Source organism: Myotis brandtii, unplaced genomic scaffold, assembly GCF_000412655.1.
Source record: "Myotis brandtii unplaced genomic scaffold, ASM41265v1 scaffold176, whole genome shotgun sequence".
NCBI classification, from domain to species: Eukaryota; Metazoa; Chordata; class Mammalia; order Chiroptera; family Vespertilionidae; genus Myotis; species Myotis brandtii.
Genome location: NW_005356519.1, coordinates 2160838 through 2174609, shown reverse-complemented (window position 1 = coordinate 2174609; position 13772 = coordinate 2160838). Strand labels below are relative to the sequence as shown.

General features: G+C 36.1%; 1 protein-coding gene across 2 annotated transcripts in view; it reads left to right on the top strand.

Annotated features, from left to right (window-relative positions):
- Window positions 1-13772, top strand: part of COL21A1 (collagen, type XXI, alpha 1) — a 167346-nt gene that overhangs the window by 46960 nt on the left and 106614 nt on the right. For both annotated transcript variants that reach the window (XM_014537294.1, XM_014537293.1), the window contains exons 2-3: window positions 5764-5889; window positions 9709-10260. In XM_014537294.1, coding sequence (XP_014392780.1) covers window positions 5802-5889; window positions 9709-10260 — 640 coding nt within the window. In that variant the 5' untranslated portion in view covers window positions 5764-5801. The remainder of the gene's footprint in view (window positions 1-5763; window positions 5890-9708; window positions 10261-13772) is intronic.

Here is a 13772-nt window from a genome sequence, read left to right as displayed (position 1 = left end):
TTGGAGTCCTCAGCAAGCAAGCCTCCCTGCTCGCTTCAGTGCCTGGCTGCTGGCCGCCATCTTGGCTGACAGTTAATTTGCATATACTCACTGATTAGCCAATGAAAAGGGTAGCGGTCGTACGCTAATTACCATTTTTCTCTTTTATTAGTGTAGATATATATATATATATATATAGATTGCTTTTCTCATTTAAATTTGTTTTTCTTAATATCATTTGCATTTTATATACATTTTAGAATAAGTTTGTCAATTTCTTTAAAAATCTGCTGGGGTTTTCTTGGGATTGTGTTGAATCCATAGGTCCATTAGAAGAGGATGGACATAACCAATACTGAGTCTTTTAATCCATGAATTAGGTCTCTCCATTTTTTTTTCTTTTTTAATTGACTTCAACAATGTATTGTATGTTCTAGTATAAAGATCTTTCACATTTTTTCATTAGTTTTTTTGCTAGGTTCACATATGATGCTTTTGATACTATTGAATATGATATTACATTTGCTACCAATTTTGTTGCTGGTATATAGTCACTTAAAAAAACAAATTATTAACCTTGTGTTTTGAGACCTTGGTAAATTCATGTATTTGTTCTAGTAGTGTTTTGGTAGATTTCCAAAAATTTTCTATGTAGATACAGTCATATTTTAGTTTTTTTATATTTTTTATTTTTCATTTTGCATATGACACTGGCCAGGACTCACTGTACATTTTGAATAGAAGTGATGTGAGAGTATATCTTAACTTATTATTGACTTTTGAGGGAAAGCATTTAGTCTTTCGTTATTCAATATTAGCTGTAGATTTTCATAGCTAATTTGATTTTAAAAATAATTATTGATCAGTTTGAAATATTTTAAAAATCCCCTATGATTTTTTTATTAAAGTATAGTTGACATACAATATTATATTAATTTCAAGTGTACAACATAGTTATTCAACATTTATACAATGTAATCACCACAAGAAGTCACCATGCAAAGTTATAACAATATTACCAGGTATATTCCCTGTGCTGTAGATTACATCTGCATGTCTTATTTATTTTATAACTGGAAGTTTGTATCTCTTATTATCCTTCATGTTTTCTATGTATCCTCCTCTCCACTCTCACTCCTGTAAGCATCAGTTTGTTTTCTGTATCCATGAGTTGTTTCTGTGTTATTTATTTTATTTTATTTTTTTTATATTCCACATATATGTGAAATCATATGGCATTTACCTTTCTTTGTCTGACCTGTTTCACTTAGCATAATACCCTCTAGGTCTATCCATATCACAAATGGCAAGATTTTATTCTTTTTTTATTGCTGAGTAATATTCCCTTGGGTATATATGTACTCCAGATCTTCTTTATCCACTCATCTATTGATGGACATTTAGGTTGCTTCTATATGTTGGCTATTGTAAATAATGCTGCAATGAACATAGGAGTGCATATACCTTTTTGAATTAGTGTTTTCATTTCTCTGGATATATACCCAGAAGTGGAATTGCTAGGCTGTGTGTGAAAGTTCTATTTTTTATTTTTTGAGGCTCCTCCATACTATTTTTCATACTGGCTGCACTGATTTTCAGTCCCAACAACAGTGCACAAGGGTTCCCTTTTTGCACATCCATGCAAGTACTTGTCATTTGTTAATAATAGCCATTCTGACAAGTGTGAGGTGATATCTCATTGTGGTTGTGATTTGCATTTCCCTGGTGACTAGTGATGCTGAGCATCTTTTCATATGTCTGTTGGCCATCTGTATATCTTCTTCGGAGAAATGCCTATTGAAGTTCTCTGCCCATTTTTTAATTGGATTGTTTTTTTTTGATGTTGAGCTGTTAATTCTTTATATATTTTGGACATTAACCCCTTATTGGATATAACATTTGCAAATATCTTCTCCCATTCAGTAGGTTGTTCTTTTGTTTTATTGATGGTTTCCTTCACTATAAAAAACACACAACTTTTTAGTTTGATGTAATCCCATTTGTTTAGTTTTTCTTTCTTTGCTATTGCCCAGAGAGACATATTCAGAAAAATGCTGCTAAAACCAATGTGAAAGAGTTTATTGCCTATGTTTTTTTCTAGGAGTTTCATGATTTTAGGTCTTATATTTAAGTATTTAATTCATTTTGAGTTTATTTTTGTATCTGGTATAAGAATGTCATCCAGATTCACTTTTTTTTTGCATGTATCTGTCCAGTTTTCCCAACATCACTTATTAAATATTCTGTCATTTTTAAAACTGTATACTCTTGCCTCCATTATGATAGACTAATTGACCATATGTGTGGATTTATTTTTGGTCTTTCTATTTTGTTCCATGATCTGCGTCTGTTTTTGTGCCACTGCCACACTGTTTTGATTACTAAAGACTCCACCAAAAAACTATTAGAATGAATAAATGAATTCAGTAAAGTTGCAGGGTAGAAAATTATTATACAGAAATCTGTTGCATTTCTATATACTATTAAACTATCAGAAAGAGATATTAAGAAAATTCCATTTACAATTACATCAAAAAGAATAAAATACCTAGAAATAAATTTAACCCAGGAAGTGTATGACCTGTACTCTGAAAACTATAAGACATTGATGAAAGAAATTGAAGAAGACACAAATAAATGGAAGGATATACCCTTTTTACGAATTGGAAGGATTAATATTGTTAAAATGTCCATACTACCCAAAACAATCTAAAGATTCAGTGTAATTGCTAATTTTTTACAAAACCAGAACAAATAATACTTATCTGGCAGGGGAGATACCATGATCACAAAACCAGAACAAATGATCCTATAATTGAGATAGAACCACAGAAGACCCTGACTAACCAAAGCAATCTTAACAAAGAAGAACAAAACTGGAGGTATATGCCCCCTAATTTCAAACTACACTTCAAAGCTTTAATAATATTATTTTATTTTTAATTCATGTATTATTTAGAAGTATATTGCTAAGTTTTCAAGTATTCTGAGATAATCTTCATTTTCTTTTCTAATTTAATATAATTTAGGCCAAACAACATAAACTGAGTAATCTGAATTCTTTGGAACTTGAAGCTTGTTGTTTACCCACCATATGATCTATTTTGGTGACTATTTTATGTGCATTACAAAATAATGGATATTTTGCTGTTGTTCGGTGGAAAGTTCTTTATGTCCACTAGGTGAAAAGTAGCAGTTTTTCAAATATTCTGTATCATTACTAATTTTTTTCTAACTCTATAATTACTGTAAACTGATGATATCTCACATTGTGACTTGAGTTTGTCTTTTTCTTTTTTAGCTTAAATTTTGTTTTGCTTCATGTATTCTGAAGCTTTATTATTAGATGTTTACACATTTAAGATTTTTTAGCTTTCTGATCTGTTGCCCATTTTATTACTATGAAATTTCCATCTAAAATTCTGATTACTGTCCCTCTGTATGTAATGTGCCTTTTTTTCCTCTGGCAGTTTTAAGAATTTTCTATTTTTTATTTCCAACTGGTTATGATGTGCCTACGTGTGATTTACTTTACATCTTGCTGGCGTTTGTTGAACATCTTTGCTCTGATTGCTTGTAATGTTTGTCAATTTGGAAAATGCTGACCATTGTATTTTCAAGTATCTCTTCATTCACTTTCTCCTTTCCATCTCAAAAATGAATTACTTGAATGCTAAATCAAGCTTTCCTGATATTTTCACATAGATTTCAGATGCTCTGTTCCTTTTATCACTGGCTCCCCACTCCTCCTTTGGGTTTCATTTGGGCTAATTTATTTTATTAACTTATCCATAAGTTTACTGATCTTTTCCTTATATGTACACAGCTAAGCTCATTGCATGAATTCTTTATTGATATATTTTTTTATTGTAAGCATTTCAGTTTGTATATTTTTAATCCTCACCTGAGGATATTTTTCCACTGATTTTTGGGGAGAGTGAAAGAGAGAGGGAAAGACAGAGAGAAACATTGGTGTGAGAGAAACACATCAATTGGTTGCCTCCTGCACAAGCCCCAATCAGGGCCTGGGCTGGGGAGGAGCCTGTAACCAAGGTATGTGCCTTTGACCAGAATCAAACCCAGAACCCTTTGGTGCACAGGCCGATGCTCTACCCACTGAGCCAAACTATCTAGGGCTCAGTTTGTATATTGAAAAAGTAATGATAATGTTTTTATTGATTTTTTTTAGAGAGAGAAAGGGAGAGGGAGGAGAAAGAGAGAGAGAGAGAGAGAGAGAGAGAGAGAGAGAGAGAGATTGATTGATTAACATCAATGTGAGAGAGAAACATCAATTGATTGCCTTCCCCAAGCACCCTGACCAGGAATGGAAACCACAACCTAGATATGTGCCCTAACCAGAAATTGAACCACAGCCTTTTGGTGCATGGGATAACTAATGCCAAACCAACTGAGCCACTCCAGCCAGGACAGTTTGTATCTTTTTTATAGTTTCCAGTGTTCTTCTAATTTTTTTCCATATTTTTGACATTGTTTTTTATCCTATTTATTAGATATTATAACAAATTTATTATTGCTGTTTTATAACTTCTGTTTAACATATCTGATATTTAGATCATCTCTGGATCTGCTTATACAGAGTGTTTTTCTCCTGATCAGAAATCAAAAGACCCTTGGGAGATTTCTTTCAGCTTTTCAGTATGGTTTACAGCTTTTTATTTTTGAGTTCTGTTTTTTCTGTCCTTCCTTGGCTTCCTACTATTCAAGATCTCTCTCTCACTGTAGTGAAGGACTAGGGTGCCTGGAGGGACTTCTCTAAGCTCTGTTGTGTCTCTCCCAGCCTTCAGCAGGCCAAGGATTTGTATTTGACATGTACCCTGGGTATCTGAACAGGGGAGGATCTCTCTAGGCTGTTTCAACTGCTCTCATCTTTCTTTGTATTACATGTTTACTCTATGTATTCACTTAAAACTCATGGGGAAGAATTACTGGGTGGGGCACACTTGTTCTGTGGCTGGGCCCCTCAGGATGCTAATCTGCCTCACCAGCTTTGACTAGTTTCTTCCATGCTGTGGCAAATTCCTCTTCTTGAGGAGGATTCCCTTTCTGCAAGGGATAAAACCAGCTCTGAATCTGTTCCGCCTTAGAAAGGATTAATAACAGTTGGAATTTGGTTAATTTAGGTTTCTTTAAATCCTGTCTTTTCTTCTGGGTTTAAAAATACTGTTGTTTTATAATTTATCTTGCATGTTCTCATTGTTGGGTTGAAAGTCTTACAACTTTCCACATTCTAACCACAAGTGAAGTCCTTGGACTAACTTAAAAGATATATTAAAGTCATATAACTGTTTATAAATCAAATAAAATATATCTTAAGGTTTATAATTACAGCCCATTTTTTAAAAATTAAACTTTATCACTCAGTTTTATCATATTAATATTTTACCACATATCCTTTGAGTGTTTTTAAAATTCAAATCCTTATTTAAAGAAGAATGTTTGCTACCATTGAGATAATAAAAAGAATGTGATAAGGCATTACAGGATATGCTAAAAGGAATTCTAGTAAATATTTTGGGCAAAGCCCAAAGTTTTAGAAAGTTTATAATTTTTCAAGATAATTATGAATTAAAAGGTTTATCATGGTCTTCCTCAGCTCCTATTCATTGTGTGGCTATTTTAGACACACAAATTAATTTTAAGGACAGTAAAAATTAACTGTGTGGCGTCTGGGTATTGCAATTTTAAAATTAAACTTACAATGGCTATGTATTTGTCTTTATTTTAAAAATATATTTAACTTTTCTTTTTTCTTTTTTTTCTTAGGAATCTGAAAACCAAAATATTAGGACAAAAACAGAAACATGGCTCACCATATTACATGTCTTTGGATAGTTTTGGTTCTGCTTCTTCAGAATTCTGTATTCGCTGAAGATGGAGAAATAAGATCAAGTAAGAACAACCAGCATTGCCCCTTTTTGTTATCAACAAGTTGTAGAAATCAAATAAGAGGAGCTCAAGCAATTGTTGTGTCTTTGATGCTGTAATTTCCTAAAATGCATAAATTGCTATGTTCCACATTAACTGAGAGGAAAAACTTCTAATAGAGGAAATTCTGAGAAAATTCTATGGTAATTGTTTATTCTGTTAACCCATCAGACTTTGGAATAAAAAGTCTGGTGTTGAGTTCAGTCATTCATGAGCTTCTTGATACGAAGATAAAAAAATACCTTCATATTAGGATGGATATCAGGATCATCCTATGAGGTTATCTCATAGACATAATGAGGTAATCCATGTAAGTGAGATAATGCATGTAAATGGCTTAGCATAGTGACATCTCAGTGAATGGTGACTATTATTCTGATGGCCTAGAGGAAAGCTTTTATTAGAGAAGGAGGGCTCTATTAATGTAGTTCTGCTACCCAGGCCACCAGTGCAGATACCACACTTCTTTTTAAGAGTTTGCTTATTTTCATATCTTAAAACTTCTAAACATAAAGGCTCTACTGTAAATTAATTCTGGTTTCTCTAACAGTTAAATCAGGTGGTTTGACAACTTCACTTACCTTGGCTTAAAATTTATTAAAATAACTAGAGGCCTGGTACACGAAATTGGTGCACGGTTAGAGTCCCTAGGCCTGGCCGGTGATCAGGGCTGATCCGGGCCTTCCAGCTGCTGGCTGGGGCCTCCTTTCCGGTTGCCGGCTGCTGGCTGCCCGCTGGGTCCTTCCTTCTTTCCGTGCCGCCCCCTGATGGTCAGTCACGTCACAGCAAGCAATCAAACTCCCGGCATCCCGGTCGAACTCCCAAGGGGACAATTTGCATATTAGGCTTATATATATGTTTGCATAACAGTTTTATAGTTTAATCCACTGAAGTACTCTACTTCGGTAGATATTCTTTTCTCTCTATTTTTTTTTAATAGGGACAAGAGATTCATAAAATTTAAGAGGCTTACCTAGTATCACGTAGCTTGCAAGAGCTGTAACTAGTATTTAAACTATGCTTTTGATCTTCAGTCCTTTTCTTTTCTATGACATCTCTGATTCATTTCCCTAAGGAAAAGGTGTCTTGGAGTGCTATTTTGTCTGGTGTTTATAAATGGTGATATTTGCTTTTTGTACCCATGGTCTTAGCTAACCTTACAGTAATGAAATGTATACTTTATGGCTCTGGAAAGGGGTAGGAATTGCCAAGAATAACCCTGTAAGCGTTTATAACCACAGAATCAAGAGGCACACAAACACTGGCAGGTTCAGACAGTAATGAATCTCATAGTATTTAGGAAGGGCAACATTGAAGAGCTCTGCAAACACAACTTCCTGTCCTTCAAAACCTCAATAAAAGCATAACCCGAGACCAGTGTTCAAAAATAACAGAAGAGCTATTTCCCTTGGTTAGAAAAGTTGCCTCTGGACCAACTTCCACTCTGCTGTCCCTGCCCTGAACTCTGGCAGCGGTCGCATGGCAGAGGTTGTTGGATGGTGTTCCTTGTGCCCTTCTGCACTGCACCACCACCTTAGGAGTAACGTCATAATCACACTTGTGTTTTTGAGACAAATCCATATTTTGGCAGATGTTTTTATTTTTAATAACGCCTTGACTGTTAGACATGTTCACCTGATTACAGTGTTTATTTAGCTGGTTACTCTGATGGGTTACATTGAGGTAACTGTTAAATTAAGGACTCTTCATGTGAGCCTTGTCATCATCATCCCAGATATGATACGTAAGTAGGCAAAGATAAGGAAAAGAGAAGAAAGGAGGGAGTGAGGAAGCGGAAGAGAGGACGAGAGAGAGAGAGATTGACTAATAATTTACTGCTAAAGAGATACAAAAATACTAATACTAATTGTCACTAAACAATTCTTAGCCAATACCGTTCTTTGCAATTACATCTTATTTGAAAAGTATACAGAAAATAAAATCATCCTTATAACTTTAAATTGGGCCTCAGATCACAACTTAAGAGAGACCATTAATATGAGTAAAAGCACAAGACTTAAAATTTGTTATCATATTACCTCGGCTCATCCCATATTATTCCAACCCATCAAATCCAGGGACATGGGATCCTTATCAGATGGGCCATGAGCAGTAGTATTTTTGCTGCTTTGAATTCAGAAGTTAGAGAACGAGAAGGCAAATATAGCAGTTCCATCCTGCGAATTCTGTTGGCCATTTCAAACTGTTGGAGTTATCCAAACAAACCTTGTCTTTTGGCTGTGTCTGCCTCTCATCTCCGGACCTTCGCTCTTGCTGTTCCCTTTGATTAGAATGTCCTCTTCACCTGGCCCAAGCTCTCCTTTCAGATGTCAGGTTGCCTGTCGGCTTACCCATACAACCTTCCTGAACTTTCCACAGTTAGGTTACTACCCTTCCTAAATGTTTTCATAATACTTTGTACTTTCCCTAACCAACCAGTTATCTATCTTATTACACCATGAGCTTTTTTGAGATATCTTATGTATCTTTGAAGATAGTACCTTGCATGATATCAGACACAGAGTAGGTATTCAATATACATACACCAAAAGAATGAGACAGGGTTAGAGGCATGTTGTGTGCTTTGGAAAAGAGAGTGGATTTTTTTTTAAAAGTGCTTAGAACTTGTCCAAATATAACTTCCACCAGAGTTAGTTTTTTTCTCCAATAGAACTATAAGATGTGCTGATCACACTGTTTCCTGGTTTCTTGAAACAAGAATTTTTATGGAGAAAGAAATAGATTTATAACTTTGAATATAGATTCACTTAGCACAAGCCAATGTTTTGGCTACATTATTTGCTGAAGATGAGAGATCAGACCTTTAAAAACTCATTTGCATGTAGTGAAAGAGTGATGGCTTTGGTGATCTTGGTTCATTTAACTTTTATTAACTATGTTAAAGAATATGGATCTTTTAATGGCTGCTGAGTCCTGAAGTTGGCAGAAAGTTGTTGTTGTTTTTTACATTTCTTTCTCCCTATTAATTGGTTTATATGTATTAGTAAATATTTCAGGTAGTATTAAATAAAACATATTTTGTTGATAACTTAAAACAATGTTGGTGTATAGCTGAAAACCAGGCATTAATTTATTTTCATTTATTCAATGGGGAAATAGAATAAAATGCTGCTTTATGATAGGTAATACTTGTACAACAAAGAAATATCTAGATATCATGTTCATATACAGCATATATATTTTATTCCTCATTTTAAAGCTCAATAATTCATTTAAAAAATAAAATATCAACCAAAGCAATAGCCCTCATTTACAAAGATTTTTCATGAGCTAAGCAGTGTATCTTAATCTTCACAAAGCTGCTATAGTTACTATGATCTTTAAAAAAATCAGCTTTATTGGGGTATAATTGACATGTAACTTTTAAAATATTTAAAATATTCATTGTAGTGAATTGACATACACATAAATTCGGAAAGAATTCAGTCTATCTGGTTAATTAAAAAATCATGTTTTTAAAACTTTCCACTTTTTGCTTTTTCTATAACAAACTAGAGGCCCTGTGCACAAATTCGTGCATGGCTGGAGGGGCAGGGGGTGTCCCTCAGCCCAGCCTGCACCCTCTCCAATCTGGGATTCCTGCCTGCCTGATTGCTCCTAATTGCTCTCCCTGGCCGGCCTGATCACCTCTAACCGCCTCTGCCTTGGCCCCTGCCACCGTGGCTTTGTCCGGAAGGATGTCCAGAAGATGTCTGGTCTAATTAGCATATTACCCTTTTATTAGCATAGATGCTCACTGATGCCTTTTTTTTTTACACTTAGGTTGTCGTACTGCTCCAACAGATTTAGTTTTCATCTTAGATGGTTCTTACAGTGTTGGCCCAGAAAGCTTTGAAATAGTGAAAAAGTGGCTTGTCAACATCACAAAAAACTTTGACATAGGACCCAAGTTTATTCAGGTGGGAGTGGTCCAATATAGTGACTACCCCGTACTGGAGATTCCTCTTGGAAGACATGATTCGGGAGATAATTTGGTGGCAGCAATGGAATCCATACATTACTTAGGAGGAAACACAAGGACAGGGAAGGCCATCCAGTTTGCACTTGATTACCTTTTTGCCAAGTCCTCACGATTTCTGACTAAGATCGCAGTAGTACTTACGGATGGTAAATCCCAAGACGAAGTCAAAGAAGCAGCAGAAGCAGCAAGAGACAATAAAATAACATTATTTGCCATCGGTGTTGGTTCAGAAACAGAAGATGCAGAACTTAGAGCTATTGCCAACAAGCCTTCATCTACGTATGTGTTTTATGTTGAAGACTATATTGTGATATCCAAAATAAGAGAGGTGATGAAGCAGAAACTTTGTGAAGGTAAGCCTTAATATAATTTAGAAACAATTAATAACTGCACTTTCTTACATTTTGGCATAGCTCGTTTATTTACACTCGTATAGTTATTTTTAATATCAAATAATTTATGTTAGAATTGAGGTGAACAAAAATTTTTTATGGATAAGTTTTATGTTTAAACACTTATAAAAATCTACAGTTGGATAATAAAATATTTTGTTATATTTGTTGTTTTACCTTTCAATTGCAACATGTCTGTTGTAGAGATGGTAGAAAATAAAGACACATAAAGAATAAAAATATATATAAACTACACATGATCATATCACTCCTGTTAATGAGTTTTTTCTCCTTTTTTATTTTGGCCTTTTTCTTTTTCTCTCTCTCTTTCTTTTTAGTTCAGATTGTCTGAGAGTTTATTCATGTGCCTAAGTAAGGATAGTATTGTACATATAATTTAATACTCAATTTTCATATTATTACATACTTTATTGTTGTGTGTATAATTTGCATACTATTAACATGTTACCAATCTCCTAAGATTATTTATTTAATAATCTCTCTATTTTTATATATCTAGTTCATTTCTACGTTTTTCTATTATAAAAACAGGGAATATTCTTGAACATAATTCTGAATGAGAATCTTTCATTATTTTTTCAAAGAAAGATCACATTACTAACTTTTTTAATTGATTTTAGAGAGGAAGGGAGAGGGATATAGACACCTACATCAGTGATGAGAGAGAATCATTGATCAGCTGCCTTCTGCACGCCCCCTACTGTACTATGACTTCCTGGTGCATAGGTTGACACTCAACCACTGTGCCACACTGGTGGGGCAAATTACTAATATTTTTAAAGCTCTGGAAAAATGTTACAAATTGTACTTGAGAGAAAAATGGAACTTCCATCAGCAGTGAGAGAACATTTGGAAATATAGTGCTTACTAGTTTATTTATTACTAGAGGCCCGGTGCACAAAAATTTGTACACTCGGGGCGGGGGGTCCCTCAGCCCAGCCTGTGCCCTCTCGCACTCTGGGACCCCTCAGGGGATAACCCCCTGCTGGCTTAGGCCTGCTCCCCGGGGGAATTGGGCCTAAGCTGGCAATCAGACATCCCTCTGGCAGCCGGGGGGCCCTTGGGAGATGTCCACTTGCCAGCAGGGAACAGACCTAAGCTGCAGTTGGACATCCTTAGCACTGCTGAGGAGGCAGGAGAGGCTCCCACCACCACCGCTGTACTGGCAGCCATCAGCCTGGCTCATAGTGACCAATCATTCCCAGTCTTTCTGCTGTTAGGGTGACTTTGCATATTACCCTTTTACTATATAGGATAGAGGCCTGGTGCACGGGTGGGGGCCGGCTGGTTTGCTCTGAAGGGTGTCCCGGATCAGGGTGGGAGGTCCCCTTGGGTGCCTGGCAGGCCTAGGTGAGGAGCTGATGGCTGTTTGCAGCTGGTCACACCCCCTTCAGGGTGGGGGTCCCCACTGGGGTGCCTGGCCAGCCTGGATGAGGGGCTGAGGGCCGTTTTCAGGCTGGCCAGCGACTGAAGCCTCCAGCCTCTCCTTTTATTTTATTTTTTTATTCTGGGATTTATTTACCTTCTATAATTGAAACTTTGTTGCCGTCACTGGAGCTGAGAGCCGGCTCCTACTCGCTCCAGCTCTGTGGCCACGGCCTGCTGAAAGCAGGTATCTGGGGTTTGTTTAGCTTCTATAATTGAAACTTTGTTGCTTTCAGAGCTCAGAACCGGGCCACGGCAGGTGGGGAACCTTGGCTTCTTCCATCACTGGAGCAAGCAAGCCTCCTGCTCGCTTCAGCTGCTTGGCTGCCAGCCGCCATCTTGGTTGGGTTAATTTGCATATCACGCTGATTAGCCAGTGGGAGGAGTAGCGAAGGTATAGTCAATTACCATGTTTGTCTATTATTAGATAGGATGTATATGTCATACCATAAAATCTAACTTCATGATGACTCCATGGTATGAGAAAATTCCAGTTTCTGGTAAACATTTACTTATGATCAGATATTTGGGGGGAGGTAATTTGCTCAAATCTTTTATTTTTAACATTAATAGCATTTAATATATCATATACCTAGAAAAATAATATTCATGTAAAATGGAAAGACTTTTTAATCCAGTTTACTATCAGAAATTCCAAAACTTGATTAGTTCACATTTGATAGAAAAATTTCAAAATGATTGTTGCTTAGAAAAAAATTAACTCCTCTATTTTAAAAAGTATTTGTTTGGGGGATATGGTAAATGAAAACATTTTAAAGTTTTTTAAATTACTTAAAAAATTAAGCATATTCTTTAAATGAACTTTTAAAAAGGTAATATAACAAGTGTAAATAGTCATCACAGTTATTCTCTTTATGAATCTCTAACAGTAAGACTGTGTTGACTTTTGTCATCTTGAACAGGCTGGGATTTAGATTTTTAATGTATTGTCAAAATACAATATTTGGTTTTGAAGGTAGATATATTTCATTATTAAAATAGACTTCATGGTGAGACATCACTTACAATTGATTTTCATCCTAAAACACAAATTTGATTAAATATGTCTGCTCAATATTTGCTTCATAGTTTTTTTTTGTGTCAATATATATTTTGGCAAATGCATTTTATTTTAAAAATTCTAATTACCCATGAAAGAGTAACTGTGCTTAAAAGGAGTATAATTTTTCTTTAGCTAAAATGTATAATCTGTAAAAAACAAAAACAAAAATTGAAATCTTGCCAAATATTTTTTCATCCACACTCAAAAAAGAATGTAGATAATGTCCATGTCTATTCAGTTCACACATATGCTGTACAGTAGCTATCTTATAAAGTATAGTCTTTGAAATCATGCTTATGGAATATATGGCCTTTTTGTACTTGACTTTTTATACTATATTAGATTGTGATAATTGACTAAATTATCATTGTTATATTGCAGCAGCCTCACATCATGTAATTTACATTTGAATTACTTGACAATTCCATATTTTGACAAATAATTAACTTCTACTTTGAGGTTCTCAGCATGTACAGTTACCATTTCCTAATGCTGTTTGCTTTTATGCTCTACTGTGGTTGATCCACAGTGAACAAAATATTATTTATATCACTAGAGGCCCAATGCACAAAAATTGTGCAAGAGTAGGCCCTCATAGCCCTGGATGCCTCGTGGCCCTGCGGCCCCGCCCCTCGCCCCCCACCCACTGGTCGTTCTGGAAGGTTGTCTGGAAGGTTGTTCTGCGGTCTGGTCTAATTAGCATATTAGCTCTTTATTATATAAGACTAGAGGCCCGGTGCACAAAAATTTGTGCACTGGGGGGGGGCAGGGGGGTCCCCCAGCCCGGCCTGTGCCCTCTTGCAGTCTGGGACCCCTCGGGAGATAACGACCTGCTGGCTTAGGCCTGCTCCCGGGTGGCAGAGGGCAGGCCCAATCCCTAAGTGCAGCCCCTGGTCAGGCTCAGAGCAGGGCCGATTGGGGAGTTAGGGCGCCGCCCCCTGTCATGCACAGAGCAGGGCGGATC